Genomic DNA, 15,622 nt, shown 5'->3' with positions numbered 1-15,622 from the left:
AAGCAAAATGTTGGCCTTGATATAAATCGATGCAAAACGAATGATTTCCAAACGTTCATTTTTTTCACCTCCATCATGTTCTTAATACAAGGATATTATTATCTGGTCTGTCCAATAGTTCAATCCCATATATATATTTAAATTAAACCAAAAAAGTGCAGCCTTGAACAATCCACTGTATATCCTGTGAAAATCATTAGTCGGTTATTATTACAGAGAGTTGTTTGATATTTTATATAATCTTCCCATTTGAACTCGTTATACATTTACACATGTATACATTTTCTATTCTCACAAAACCAACCTGCATGTCATGATGTGATAATAATACAGACACATTCACCAAACTGTCTCAACCCCTCCTTGATAAAGTGGAGTTCTAAACATGAACCAGTAAATATGACTGAAATTATTGGGCTCTGACCAATAATTATTCCGATGGCCCCTAATATTCTATATAATTGCAGGTTAGTGTGCGGTTTAGTTATAATCTGCACCGTCTGTTCAATGTCTGTCTGTCCAAGGGGGACTAATTCAAGTAGAAATCAATTATTGACCCAATATGGAAGTAGTGGTGACACCAAACATTTTTTTTTAGCAAATCTTATGTTTGCTTGGCAATATGACACAGTTTCACTTTAACCAACTGTTTTTTTTTCCCGACACAAGATCTGTCGGCTTTGGGGGGACTTTGGCTGGAGACACAATTAATACACCCTTGTCAAATTATTTGGCTATGGCGTGGCTACAATATAGAACTTTCACCCGCATTCTGCCTCATTTACAGTAGACCTTTTTGTGGTGTGTGTGTGTGTGTGTGTGTGTGTGTGTGTGTATAGCAATTTTATTTGCTTGGCATTTAATTCTTCTGGCTGATAATTTGAAAAGCTGCAGAAAGCATCAGGTGAAAGGTTGTCGTCATTTGTTTTTCGTACATTGAAGGTAAGATGCGTTCTAGGGTGCCATGTTATTGTGCATATTATTTTAGCTTCTAGGTGAGACAAAATATGGACCATTGGTGCCTTTGGGTATAATAGTATGATAGATAAAATTCACTCTCTCTCTCTCTCAAAAAAAATAAAAAACAAAAATAAAAACATCTTGCAACAAGTGGTTCTACATGTGTACAAAATAACTCCGTTCTGAATATACAGTAGTGATAGGAACATCCCTCCTAAACAAAACAAAAGGATCACAATCAAAATAAATCTCTCTAAAAGAATGCATTTACACAATGAAAAAAAAGAAAAAAAAAAAATATAATCACACTTTGATAGATTGTATAATATTGTATTGGGTGTTTTTTTGAAATCACAGATTTTTGGCACCTGTCCTGAAACATAATCCAGATTCATACTACAGATCTCGAGTTGTGAAAGTGACTTTTGATCAATAAGTTAAGGGTATTATTATAAATCAAAACAACATTGCACAAATTACCATTTACTTTTGGCAGTTGCTGGATGACACATATTTTGGCAATAAGGGCCAAATTTATATGAATCTTGGTTTAATTTTGAAATGTGTGTGTACCACGCGGGTCATCAGAAGGACATTTTATATTTATTTCTCATAATAATAATACTGTCAAGTCAAAGACGTTTTTTTTTTTACTCGGGTGCAGTTGGCCGATAAGACAACAGATATCAATGAGGTAGCTCTTTTTTCTTTTCTTTTTTTTTTCCTACGCACACTATGCTACTGATGAGAAGCACAAATCAAACCTTTGGAGAAGCATTTTTCTTTCTTTTTTTTTTTAAAAGCTCAGTTGAAGTATCTATTCTATCGTGTCTCTCTATAGCAGACAACTGAACCTCGACGACACGACGTCGATTCGTTGGACATATACTTTTAAACAGCTGAAAAGTACAATGCCACCAACACGTCAGGGTCCTTTTTTTCAGCCCTATAATATACCCGTCATTCGGAGAGAGACGTCAACATGTGTTTTTTGTGATAAATGCACAAGGGAGAAAGCAACGTTATTATTAGTTCATGTGTTTTTTTGGCCATATACCGACGTACATTCTGAGATGCGGTTTTTTTAGTATGCGTTGTTGTTTATGTTACATTATGTTTCATGGCATAGCTTGCCTTGTTCACGAGGAAAAGGGGGATTTTGTTTTCAGTGGGCTCGGCAAAGTGCACCAGTTTTGAGTGCGTTCATTGGGGGGGGGGATAGATTGTTCTCTTGGCAAACCTTTGCACACATCCTTGTTTTTAGACCTCTCGCGAGTATAGAAAGTGCTGCGACTCCTTTCCCTATTGAAAAGACACTGCTCAACCAGTGCTCTAGCCATTTTTGCAGTTTGATTATTCATCAAAAAGTTGTTGTTTTTTTTAAGCATATTTAACGACATACGCCAGCCAAAATAGTGGGGGGTGGGGGAGAGGGGGGGGGTCTGACCACAGATCCAGTGCCCTTACAGCAGCAGTCGGTCGGGGTGGGTGGGCTGAGGCTGACGATGGAAGACATCAGGTTGCGACATCACTGGAGGACACAGTACTTCTTGTAGTCCGACTCAAAGTCTTCGTCCATGCTACTGGTGTCGGCCATCCTTCTTGCCGTCCGTCTTTGGCAGAACCGGGATAGTCGACGCCCTGCTGCTCGTAGAACAGGATGTAGGCGGAGTCCGTGTCAATCTCCTCGGAGTGCACCTCCTACACCGAGTGAGGTCAAAGGTCACACAGAGTTACAGAATGCTGCGCCTTCTGAACACCCAAAAGCCCTTATTTTATGTGATCTTCGAAACGATCGTAGCCTTTGACGTCCGTGGACGTCCTAGCGACGTCCTAGTGACACGGGGCGAGATAAGAATATTCAGAATTTTTCCTATTTTTTTTTTTGGCATTTCGCATTTCTCTTGCCGTATGCTAACGCTCTGTGCAACTATTAGCTTGTCATTGACTCCCATGTTAGCGCGGCGGGAAAGAATGACTCGTATCTCCTGATCCAGGGCGCTCTCCGTGGTGATGAATGGATCGATATGCTGGCGCTGCATTTCTGCTCCTCATCCGTCTCTCCCGCAAAATATGAACGCTTTTTGGATCATATCTAGGTTCAAGGTTCAAGTTTATTAGTGTCCCCGAAGGGCAAATTGGTTGCAGCATAGGACAGTACATTAAACAATGAATCAAACAAACAGTACAAACAAACAAACAGTTCACATAGCAGATACCAGAGTACAGAGGTGCGCACAACCGTTAAAGTGCAGGCGTTTTAAAGTCTTTGTGCCGGTTCATATATCGTATAAATTAAAACGATCGGGATGTTAGGTCAATTTGTCAAGTGTTTCTGGTTCATGGCATTCAGAGTAAAAGCGATCAGACAACTCCGGCACCCCAGAGCTCCTATTTTGAAGCACTTCCGGCACTAAATGTGTTAATAATAATAATAATAATAATAATGATGAGTGGTCTTTACCTTAATAATAATAATAATAATAAAATGAGTGTCTTTACCTTACAGCTGCTGTCGTTGTAACAGTACATTTCTCATTGGGGTTCTTGGCGTAGGTCACATAGTGACCTCCTCCCATGATTCCGGAATGACACTGCAGGAAACATCAAAGAGAGGACTTCACAACACTGGCCAGGACACACACTTAACTCATTCTGACCTGAGATCAGATTCATACGAGGTTTCCACTAGACACACACTGGTCTGATTAACCCATTCTGACCTGAGATCAGATTCTAAAAAATGTCAGTCGTTCTTCGATTTAAAAAAAAATAGCAGACCTACAAGCTCATAGCGCGCCACTCGGTGGCGCGCTATGAGCTTGTAGATCTGCTATTTTTCAATAGCTAAAGCATAACATGATGCTAAACACCAAAATGGGTTCCCGTTCAGAAGTGGGTTAATGATACCTCCGCTTAGGCTTACATTAGCTCTGGTCCATAGCCTTCTACTGCTTCTACGATTCTGCCCTGCGCCGTATAAGGCTATATGGGACGTTCAGTTTTTAAATCGAAAATCGAAAAATCAGACCAGCCTCATCCTCTTTGGCGTAAAATAAAAATAACGTTTTTTGCTACTCACCAAAACAAAGCGGGTTGTGTCATTAGAAAGCCTACTTTCCTTAGTGGACGCACTCCGAGCCCCCCCCCCCCCCCCCCCCCCCCCCCCCCAACCACACGTATTAACGGTACTTTTTGGCCAAAAGGGGATTTTGTTTCACCAGGGGAAAAATATTCTCTATGAAGGAAGTTCTCTGGGCAATATCGTCCTCACTTCCCACATTCACACACCGACCGACTCATTGGAGGCAACGTAGGGTTCAGTGTCTTTCCCAAGAGGACACTACGACATGTGGACAGGAGGAGGAGCCGGGATTCGAAACCGCGCGCCATCAAGTGGCGCGCTACGAGCTTGTAGGTCTGCTATTTTTTGAAAAAAATCGAAGAACGACTGACATTTTTTAGAATCTGATCTCAGGTCAGAATGGGTTATAATCAGACCAGTGTGTGTGTCCAGTGGAAAACCTCATATGAATCTGATCTCAGGTCAGAATGGGGGATAATCGTCATGGGGCGGTTTTGCAGCAGTATAGTGATAATACTCACAGAGATTGCATAGAGATTGTACATGGCCTCCAGACACCCTGTGTGTTCCCCGTGCTGCTGCTCCACTGTGCTGCTCTCCTCCGTGCTGCAGTCCGAGGTCAGCCCGCTGCTCTGACAGCTGTCCTCCACGCCGTTGTCTCCTCCTCCTCCGTTCGTCAGGGTGACGTCGCAGTGGACGCTGCTAGACGCTTCCGTGGAGGACTCGCCGAGGCCTGCGGCGGCGTCCCCGCCGCCACCGCCCGGGAGAGAAGACGACCCCGAACCCGCTGCCTCCTCCGTCTCCGCCGTCTGCGTTGTTGTTGTCGTCGCTGTGCCTTCCCTGGGTTCCGCCGCGGCCGCCTCGACGGCACCACCGCCGCTGCCACCGCCGTCCAGGCTCTCCTTGCTGTTGGAGAGCCGGTGTCTGCCTCCTCCTCCTCCGCCCAGCTGGGGGAGGCGGAGCCTGGAGGCGGCCTGTTGTCTGCGGCCTCCCAGAGCGCCGCTCTTGGAGGGGCTGCCTCCTCCTCCTCCTCCTCCTCCTCCTCCTCCTCCGCTCCGACTGAGCGACGAAGACGGTGAAGGGGCCGACGACTTCCTGCTGGAGGCCGGAGAGGCTTTTATAGCAGACGGGGAGAGAGAGGAAAGAGATGATCAGTATAGTGTGACTATTGATCAGTATAGTGTGCCTATTATGCCTCGGCCAACGCCAAACCACAAAAGAAACAAAGTATGCTCTGCTGAAAGGAACTGGTTGGAATAACGTGTTCCTTCCACACGCTATACGTCCAACCAGGGAAACTCCCCCCTGTCAGGTGTAAAAGGAACAACTTGGACACTTCAGGCATGAAGGAAGCATGAGTTAAGTCCGTTGCTCTCCCCTTGTCCCCCATATATGGGGACTAGGTTGCTCTCCCCTTGTCCCCCATATATGGGGACTAGGTTGCTCTCCCCTTGTCCCCCATATATGGGGACTAGGTTGCTCTCCCCTTGTCCCCCATATATGGGGACTAGGTTGCTCTCCCCTTGTCCCCCATATATGGGGACTAGGTTGCTCTCCCCTTGTCCCCCATATATGGGGACTAGGTTGGTCTCCCCTTGTCCCCCATATATGGGGACTAGGTTGGTGGAGGGTGTGTAGAGCCCAGGATCACATTATTAGATGATTGACACAGGGGTGAAAAATGGGTTACGTGGGATAAAAATTATTAGAGAAAAAAAAATCTGCTCTGCTATAAAAATCTGCTTTATTTATTTTAATTTTTTTGTAATTATGTATGCATGTATTTCGTGTATATGTTTGTGTATATAGATATACGTATGTATATGTCTTTCCGACTATCCTTGGGATTGTGGGTGGGGGGGGGGGGGTGGGTGCGCCATGAGCTTGTAGATCTGCTATTTTTTTTAAATCGAAGAACGACTGACACATAGAAACATAGCTTTTTCATAAAACTGTCAGGATGTATAGAAGACATTTGTAGAATCTGATCTCAGGTCAGAATGGATTAAATAACCCCGGGCAATCGGAGAGTGTTAACAACATACTGCAGCGCTGACTGACTGACCTTTGGGGAGGTTGTTGAGGTCAGCCGGGGCGGAGATAGACGACAGGTTGTCTTCCCCGACCCTCAGTAGCTCCTCCCCCTCGCTGCGGGAGTGCAGACAGTGTTGCTCCAGCAGGTCCCTGGGAGCCAGGAAGGCGCTGGGGTCGAAGCTGCCGCGGGGAAACTTGACGATCTTCTGAGACTTGATCCAGCGACCGTTGACGAACTGGAAGCGCTTCAGGTGGACTATCTGGAAGAGAGAGAGAGAGAGAGAGAGAGAGAGAGAGAGAGGAGGCATACAGAAAGACAATATATGTGTTAACACAAAAAATGCCCATGGATTTCTTTTCAGAATAAAGACGTTGAGTGCCCAGCAGATTTGGCCGATTAAAAAAAGAAAAAACTTTTTTTTAAAGAAATGAAAAAAAAAACGAAAAAAATTAATTCTGTTGAAAAAATAGAAGATTTACAAGCTCATAGCGCTACGAGCTTGTAGATAGATCTGCTATTTTTGAAATATTGTGAAAATGTGGCACAAATCTTTGAATATAATATATATTCTTTCAGAGCAAACGTGTTTTAACTAAAATCTTTGCCTCTGGTTGGGTCCCTGGAACTACTATTTTCAGATCGGGGGGCTTCTGGCCGTGGGTTAAACCAGCACCATTCACCACCTAATCAAAACAAATAATTCAGCTGCTCTGTTCTCTCCCAGAGCGTTAGGCTAGTTTCTTGGGACATTTGTGGTCGTAGTGACTACATCTGTCATTAAAAAAAAAATCTGCTATTTTCTTAGTTTTAAGGGTAACTGTTGTATAGAATTGCAATATTACACTCGAGGCTGTGGTTTAACGGGATTATTGCCACTTCAGTGATGCTTGCGGAACTCAACTCCGTCTCGTTCCTGACCGCATCACTGTATCGTGGGCAATTATCGCGTTAACCCACACCCTCTCGTGTAATATATTCTGAACGGGAACCCGCTTTGGTGTTAGCATCATGTTATGCTTTAGCTATTGAAAAATAGCAGATCTACAAGCTCATAGCGCGCCACCGAGTGGCGCGCTACGAGCTTGTAGGTCTGCTATTTTTGAAAAATCGAAGAACGACTGACATTTTTAGAATCTGATCTCAGGTCAGAATGGGTTAATCCGACCAGTGTGTGTCCAGTGGAAACCTCGTATGAATCTGATCTCAGGTCAGAATGGGTTAACTGATAAATGAGCGTGACCACCACACACTGACCAGGACAGGGGGCAGCCTCCAGAGGTCCAGCTTCTTGGTGGCCAGCCGGTGGGTCTTGCACTTGGAGCAGTAGTAGAGCTCGTCCTCTCCCAGCTCCTCCTCGCTGGTGAAGGCCTTCAGGCAGCTGTCCAGGCTGATGGGCTCCGCCTGGGCCCGGCGAGACTGCTCCACGCTGCCGTGCTCCTCCACGATCTGAAACCAGTCCACTTTATTGGTTCATTTGGGACGGGACGTCTTTGCTATAACATCCCGAATACACCTGATGTTTGTCTTTGTCGACACCAGTCACAAAGAGGTCCTGATTCTGGAGGTTGGCTGTGTCTTTGATTTGCACATGGACCAGGCATTCCAAGATAAATATTCTAAGTATAACAAACCTGGGGTATCGCTGTAGATTTGCCATACTGATATTCGGAAGCCTGCCTGGGCTATATGTGCATAAACTGACCATGAGTGGCCTAAGAATAGCTGGCATGACAAAAAGCAAAGCCAAACAACTTGCCAAAAATACTGTTCTGTTTCGGCTGTTATAGGCCGTTTGACTGTGTGGAGAAGGAGGTGCCATGATGTGTATCCTTAAGTGAACATGAACTGTCAACCCCGTTATATTTGTTTCCTTGTAAAATTAATTGTAATTTGTGGATTCAAATAAAGAAATCGAAATGTGTGTGTGCTTGTGTGCCAAAGATGCTTTGAATCTCTGCTTGAACACAACTGACATAAAAAAACTCTTGGCACTTCACTCCAGTAAGCACCTCTTTAGCGACACCGTGTGGTCAACATCGACTTTACAGTTTGTCTACTCAATACCTTCTAAAATACAGCACGTAATACCCGAGCTCTTCATCTCAAGATTTCATGAGATGACCCGAGAAAAGACGACTTTCAGCACGGTCCCATGGGGTCACGAAGTCGATCAATCTAGTTAGTATCTACTGTATTTTATGAAACGTACAGGATAATGCCGTTCAAACCTGACTCATCAGCTAATAATTATACTGAAATCTAAAACATTAACAAGCCTTTAGTTTAGACTATTATGCAACATGTTGGGTCAGTTCCATCTGCATGGCTCGATGGCACTACGATCTCACCCTCAAGTGTTGTTTTCGTCGACTAAAACTAAGACGAAACATTTGTCGACTACCTTTTTTCACTGAGGAAAACTAAATGGAAACTAAGCTATGATGACTAAAAACTAAATATAGACTAAATATACTGACAATTTCGTCGACAAATAAAAACTAGACTAAAATGCTAGGAAGGGACTAGTAGTGGACAAGAGATCCAGTACGAGTCATTTTACACTTGGTTGCATGCTGAAAATAGCCGATCTACAAGCTCACAACACGTCGCGCTGCAACGCGTTGTGAGCTTGTAGATCGGCTATTTTCAGCAAGTGCAAAAACACGGCATCAAGGCCCACCGAAATACACTTTAGTTGACTAAAACTAGACTTAGCACTAAGACATTCCAGGTGACTAAATTATGATAAAAACGAAATTAAGTTTCAGTCCAAAGACTATGACTAAACTAAAATATAAAATGTCCTGCCAAAAGAAACATCAACAACCTGTCGGGGGTCTTTCTTACCCTCTCCTGAGAGGTCTGGTAGCGGAGGTGCAGCGCGGTGGGGTCCCAGTCCACAGCGATGTATGCGTTCCCCACAGAGGCTCTGTCCTCCGTGCACTCTATAGCACAGCCTCGACAGAACCTGAGGAACCAGAGCAGAACCATTTAGTCCAGAACCATTCAGTCCACAGCGATGTACGCGTTCCCCACAGAGGCTCGGTCCTCCGTGCACTCTATAGCACAGCCCCGACAGAACCTGGAGGACCAGAGCACAACCATTCAGGCCTGATGTCGAAAAAAATAGTCTTCTGCAAATCCTGACAGTTTTCTGAAATATACCTTCATGTTTCTGTATCAGTGGTGCTCAATATTTCACGTCAAAGACCCTAACATTTTTATGTATTTGGCCGCCGACCCCCATCTGAAAATATGTCGTTCCAGGGACCCCCCCCCCCCCTCAGAAGCAAAGATTCGAGTTAAAAACGTTCGCTCTGAAAGATTATTCATGTTCAAAGGTTTGCTATGAGCTTGTAGATCTGCTATTTTTAAATAGCTAAAGCATAACGTAATGCTTAAAAAACACCAAAAGGTTGTGTGTGTGTGTGTGTGTGTGTGTGTGTGTGTGTGTGTGTGTGTGTGTGTGTGTGTGCGCGCGCGTGCGTGTCATAATGGATGTCCTACCTGTACCAGGGACACCAGGCACATGAGTTGCCATCCTTGCCCACCACCCGTAGTGTGAAGGGGTACTGGTAGCCCATGCTGTCGTCACTGCAAGGAGAACACACACGTTATCCTCACAACGTTCTCCCTCCACGGCATTCATGAGACATTCAATACCAAGTTGGGAGAAAATGTCATAAAAACATATTTTGGAGTGACAAAATAATTATATGTATTTTTTGTTTTCTAGCAGCACCTAGCCCCGCCTCCTAAGCCCAGCTTCCCCGGGTCTGTGTGAGAACCATAGAGTATAAAGATGGATAGAGACCGTGGAAGTTTCTCAGCACCCGGAAGACTTCCGGAAGTATAATTATAACTCAATGGCTCGAGCGAGCGGAAGTTTAGCCAATTTTGAGGTCCGGGGTTTTCACGTGACGCGTCCACTTCCATTAAGTGCTGCAATTCCACATTTCGCCAGTAGGTGTAGTGTCATCTTCAACGTTACTGGGGGCTTGGTGTGAACACTAACATGAGCAAAGTACATGTTGAAGATAAAAGTGAGGGCAGAGAAGTGAAGACGGAATGACATTGGCCCGGAATGACATTTGTGATGATTTGATTGGCTGAGCACGGAATATGATGTATAGTTGTATACTATGATGATAAGAGAGCCTCTCACTTCACACAAGTGTGGTTTTTGAGGATGCGCTTGCGCTAGCCCCTCCTATGTACAGCTTTTGTCCCCACAAAAAAACCTAAACATTAAATGCCATTGACAATGAAGGGAAAATGTACGTCATCTTGTGTCCCCACACGTCTCAATATTTGTCATCGACAATGAAAGGAGAAATTAGGCCAAATATCCGCCAAATATGACGTAAATGTGTGGCAACAGGCATTCTGATTGGCCAGTATGAGATGATGATGCATGATGGTGCACGATGATAAGAGCGCCCCTCACTTCACACGGGTGTGATTTTTAAATAATAGTGCGTGAACTGACCAGTGTTGATTTCGTCTGAGACAAAAAATGTTCGTCGACTACCTTTTTTCACTGACGAAAACTAAATGGAAACTAAATGAAAAGCTATGATGACTAAAAACTAAGACTAAATATATTGACACTTTCGTCAACAAATACAAACTAGACAAAAATGTTAGGAAGGGGACTAGTGGACAAGAGATCCAGCATAAGTCATTTTACACTTGGTTTGCATGGTTTTACACTTGCTGAAAATAGCCGATGACGCATTGTGAGCTTGTAGATCGGCTATTTTCAGCAAGTGTAAAACCAGTCATTAAGACGGCATCAAGGCCGGCCAAAATGCATTTTAGTCGACTAAATCAACTGTAGATTTAGTCGACTAAAACTAGACTAAACGCTAAGACATTCCAGATGACTAAAATATAAAAACAAAAAAAAAACTAAATTAAGTTTCAGTCCAAAGACAAAAAGAAAGAAAGAACATAGACATTTGCTGCCCAAAAACAACAACAACACTGGTGTGTGTGTGTGTATGTGTGTTCCCCCCCCTTTTCCCCTCACTGTATATATATCTTTTCCCTTTTTGCTTCCTGATGAATTCCTGTTCTGTTTTTTGACTACATAGAAGTGTCTATTTGTATGTCTCTAAATGTTTTGATGAATTGAACAATGTGGACCCTGTTGTAAACAAGTGTAATGCTTAATTGGGTCGTCCACTCACAGTTAACAGTCTTTGTATTGAGTTTGTGCTTGAAATGTACTGTAATTCTGCAAACTGTTAATAAATATTTCAATCAATCAATCAATCAAAAGTGTGTGTGTGAAACGGACCAGTCCTGCGCATGGTTGCTGGCCTCCTGCGGCGGCAGCGGGCTGGCCAGTCTGGACACCTGGGTCCACACGGCGTCGTACAGGTCCTTGGTGCTGGTGTGGACCGTGCAGGGGACGATGAGGGGCATGCCGAACAGGCTGGGCCGGTTCTTCTGGGACGACAGGAAGTAAAGCTCCGTGCGCATCTGACAGAAAAACAACAAACACGAAACACAGAATGTTGCATTGGGATTATTATTTACTAGAATTGCATTTTATGTATAGTCATAGCACTTTATAGTACTTTTTATATATGTCATGTATGCCATGCTTTTTTGTTATTGCTTAGTGTAAGTCGCTCTGGATTAAGATGAAAGCGTTTGCTAAATGCCTAAATTGTAAATTGATAACGTAGCTACGTTTCCGGCAGGCTAGACGATTATTAAAGGACCACTTCACCACTTTTCAACATCTCTTCATATAATTGGTCCTCACTATAATGTTCATGATAAAACACCACCATTTCATAGGAGGGCTTTATTGGGCAGTTCGGACACCCGTCCACCAGTGACATCATCATTAGGCAGATTTTTTATTTTTAAACAAGATTTGTTTTAAAATATATTTAGATTTTTTTAGCAGTGAGCCCGGTGTCTCTGATGTCATGGACACTGGGCTCACTTCCTTCCTGGACTACATGTTGTCTCAGTAAGACAGCTCTCCCCCTATCCACAAGGAGGAGCAGTGCACCAAAGAATTATGGGAATTGTAGTCCAGGAAGGTAGTGAGACCAGTGTCCATGGCTGCGTCCGAAATCATTCCCTATGCCCCATAGTGCACTACTTTGAGGTTCCGCCATTTTGTTATAGTGTCCGAATATGTAGTGAGCATTTTTGCACCCTAACGTAGTGGACTGAAGTATCCCACAATGCACCGGGAATTGTAGGGAGCATCCGATGGTCACTACAAAAACACAGCGAAGCAAATCTGCCCCATAATGCATTGCGCAAGCTCGCTCTTGAGCGCACATGCACGCGTTTGCGCACGTGCGCTGCTTCTGCATGCATGCGCTCATTGCGCTCCAACTCAGAAGAGGCAGAAGTTGAACCAGCGAAAGAAATCAACACAAATGTACTTTTTAAACTTTCGTTTTCCCCTCTTTTCTTCCCTGGCGGATCTCGAAGCTACAGATCTCGAGACAAATGATCTGTGCATTTATTTGAAATTGTTTTATTTTATTTATAATAAATCTACTCATTTGCAATAGTATTACTACGGTAATCTGATTCATTGTATCACCCAGGCCCAGCGCATGACGTTGGGAGAGGAATCAGTTGCTTGCTGTAGAATATATTTGTGAGATTCTTTATCACAAACGTAGGCTAAATACATGCATGTGAGACACATATTAATTGTGTCCGAACATATGTTTTATTAATATTCATTAATTCCTGCCATGAAAAAATATGCTATCTAACATTATTTCATTGAATTGCGATAAATGCATTAAAACTTCATTGTGTAGGCAGTCATTTATTGGACTGCTGTTTCTGTTAACACCAAACGTCCGTATTGTGAGCAGAGCTTGTAGATCGGCTACTTTTGGTAATTCTTTACCAAAAGTACCCAAGTAAAAGTATACAAGCTCACAACACGGACGTCGCGCGTTGCTTATAGATCGGCTATTTTTGCCGTATCCCCCCCGCCCCAGGATTAGCGGGGGTTCATGTGGTTAATCAATCATGCTGCTGATATTTTCATATATTGTCAAGGTTGTGCACTGTTTTCATATTGCTGGATAATGGATATAGCCTAATATTAATTTATTGATAATAATCATAGGCCCATTGTTATGGGCCTATGATTTTAAAATAACCTTTTTATCATAGATATATAGGCCTAAATGCCTGCAAACATATTTTCATTAACCTATTTTTTCTTTATTCATTCATGAATTTAAACATAACTTTACAAACTGTCCTTGCAGGGAGGTGACAGCCTGCAGTCACTTATTTGATACAGTCTGTTCCTAGCGGAAATTCAGCAGCAGCGTTTTGATTGGTTTCTTGTAGTCAGTTGATTCTTCATATCCAAATGAGTGAAACGGCCGGGATGATTTGTTTATTTTTCAAACATTTCTTTATGAGGCGATCTGAAAAAACCTAATGGGGATTTCATGCAAATAAAAAGTACATGAACCCGCGGAACTACAGCGCCCTCTATCGATATTGACGTCAGAGTCGGTGCTCCCCATACAGGGAGTATTGTCCCAAATCATCACTATAGAGTCCACTAGAGTCTGGATCCCCATACAGGGAGTATTGTCCCAAATCATCACTATAGAGTCCACTAGAGTCTGGATCCCCATACAGGGAGTATTGTCCCAAATCATCACTATAGAGTCCACTAGAGTCTGGATCCCCATACAGGGAGTATTGTCCCAAATCATCACTATAGAGTCCACTAGAGTCTGGATCCCCATACAGGGAGTATTGTCCCAAATCATCACTATAGAGTCCACTAGAGTCTGGATCCCCATACAGGGAGTATTGTCCCAAATCATCACTATAGAGTCCACTAGAGTCTGGATCCCCATACAGGGAGTATTGTCCCAAATCATCACTATAGAGTCCACTAGAGTCTGGATCCCCATACAGGGAGTATTGTCCCAAATCATCACTATAGAGTCCACTAGAGTCTGGATCCCCATACAGGGAGTATTGTCCCAAATCATCACTATAGAGTCCACTAGAGTCTGGATCCCCGTATGGGGGATAGGGAGTAGGGAACAACCCTAGCAATTCGGACGCAGCCCATGACATCAGAGACAACAGGCTCACTGCTACAATCTAAAATATCTAAAACCACATATTGCACACATAAAGACCCCCAGGAAAGTGTTCTAAAGCTCCTAAACGTAAGTGTCCCTTTAACACCGTGTTCTACGGTTGTGTGTGCGTGGTGGACGGTGGAGGGTAACACGGCATACGCACCATTTTCCTGTGCATGGCGATGATGTAACCGATGAAGGGGCTCTCCTGGAGCGCCGTGATGTGTCCGTTGGGTATCCCGTTGGGCACGGGAGGCGCCTCCGGGCTGCAGGGAGACGCCACCGTGCTGCTGGGCACGCCGTTGGGGATGAGGAGCGCTCTGGAGCCGATGTGGCCGTTAGCCGGCATGCCGTTGGCGATGGGGGTGATGTCTACACGAAGAAACATCAATCCATCTCATCATTCACAGTTTTCTTTTTTTTTAACTCTAAAATCTTTATCCCATGATTTTGTAACCCATTTTTCACCCCTGTGTCAATCATCTAATGTGATCCTGGGCTCTACACACCCTCCACCAACCTAGTCCCCATATATGGGGGACAAGGGGAGAACAACGGACTTGAACTCATGCTTCCTTGTGGGATAAAAAATATATTTATAAAAAAAGAAAGTCAAACCGAGTTCCTGACCCCAGCTGGAAGTGGTTAAACATTATCAACAGGGTTATACTTCACTAATAATAACTGGGTCATTAACACTGGGAGTGTACAGTATAACTGACAACGTGTATAACTGACAACGTTACCCGTAAGTGTCGGCGAGGTGAGCGAGGTGGGCGAGCCAGGCACGGGGATCTCGAACGCACACAGGAAGCCGTTGACGGAGAGACGCACCTTCTGGTTGTCCTGTGGGAAGGTCTACAGAGACAAGACAACACAGCAGACAGTTAGAACCTTCTGGTTGTCCTGTGGGAAGTTCTACAGAGACAAGACAACACAGCAGACAGTTAGAACCTTCTGGTTGTCCTGTGGGAAGTTCTACAGAGACAAGACAACACAGGAGACAGTTATAGAACCTTCTGGTTGTCCTGTGGGAAGTTCTACAGAGACAAGACAACACAGCACAGTTATAGACCTTCTGGTTGTCCTGTGGGAAGTTCTATAAACACAGCAGAGACAAGACAACACAGCAGACAGATATAACCTTCTGGTTGTCCTGTGGGAAGTTCTATAAACACAGCAGAGACAAGACAACACAGCAGACCGTTAGAACCTTCTGGTTGTCCTGTGGGAAGTTCTACAAGACAAGACAACACAGCAGACCGTTAGAACCTTCTGGTTGTCCTGTGGGAAGTTCTACAGAGACAAGACAACACAGCAGACCGTTAGAACCTTCTGGTTGTCCTGTGGGATGTTCTACAAGACAAGACAACACAGGAGACAGTTATAGACCTTCTGGTTGTCCTGTGGGAAGTTCTATACACACAGCAG

The 15,622-nt window shown here is 44.0% G+C and overlaps 1 protein-coding gene across 1 annotated transcript in view; it reads right to left on the bottom strand.

Annotated features, from left to right (window-relative positions):
• Positions 1-1,572: 1,572 nt before the first annotated feature.
• The window catches only part of usp32 (ubiquitin specific peptidase 32), an 84,088-nt gene continuing 70,038 nt past the window's right edge, over positions 1,573-15,622 (bottom strand). The window contains 13 exon segments of the mRNA XM_080771549.1: positions 1,573-2,557; positions 2,559-2,586; positions 2,588-2,661; positions 3,463-3,491; positions 3,494-3,554; positions 4,567-5,159; positions 6,111-6,339; positions 7,335-7,526; positions 8,928-9,048; positions 9,588-9,674; positions 11,383-11,567; positions 14,355-14,563; positions 14,938-15,049. Coding sequence (XP_080627675.1) covers positions 2,489-2,557; positions 2,559-2,586; positions 2,588-2,661; positions 3,463-3,491; positions 3,494-3,554; positions 4,567-5,159; positions 6,111-6,339; positions 7,335-7,526; positions 8,928-9,048; positions 9,588-9,674; positions 11,383-11,567; positions 14,355-14,563; positions 14,938-15,049 — 1,989 coding nt within the window. The 3' untranslated portion in view covers positions 1,573-2,488.

This window comes from Protomyctophum bolini, assembly GCF_963924005.1.
Source record: "Protomyctophum bolini genome assembly, chromosome: 9".
Classification (NCBI taxonomy): domain Eukaryota; kingdom Metazoa; phylum Chordata; class Actinopteri; order Myctophiformes; family Myctophidae; genus Protomyctophum; species Protomyctophum bolini.
Note: the sequence above shows the minus strand (reverse complement) of the source record. Positions and strands in the feature narration are given on the sequence as shown.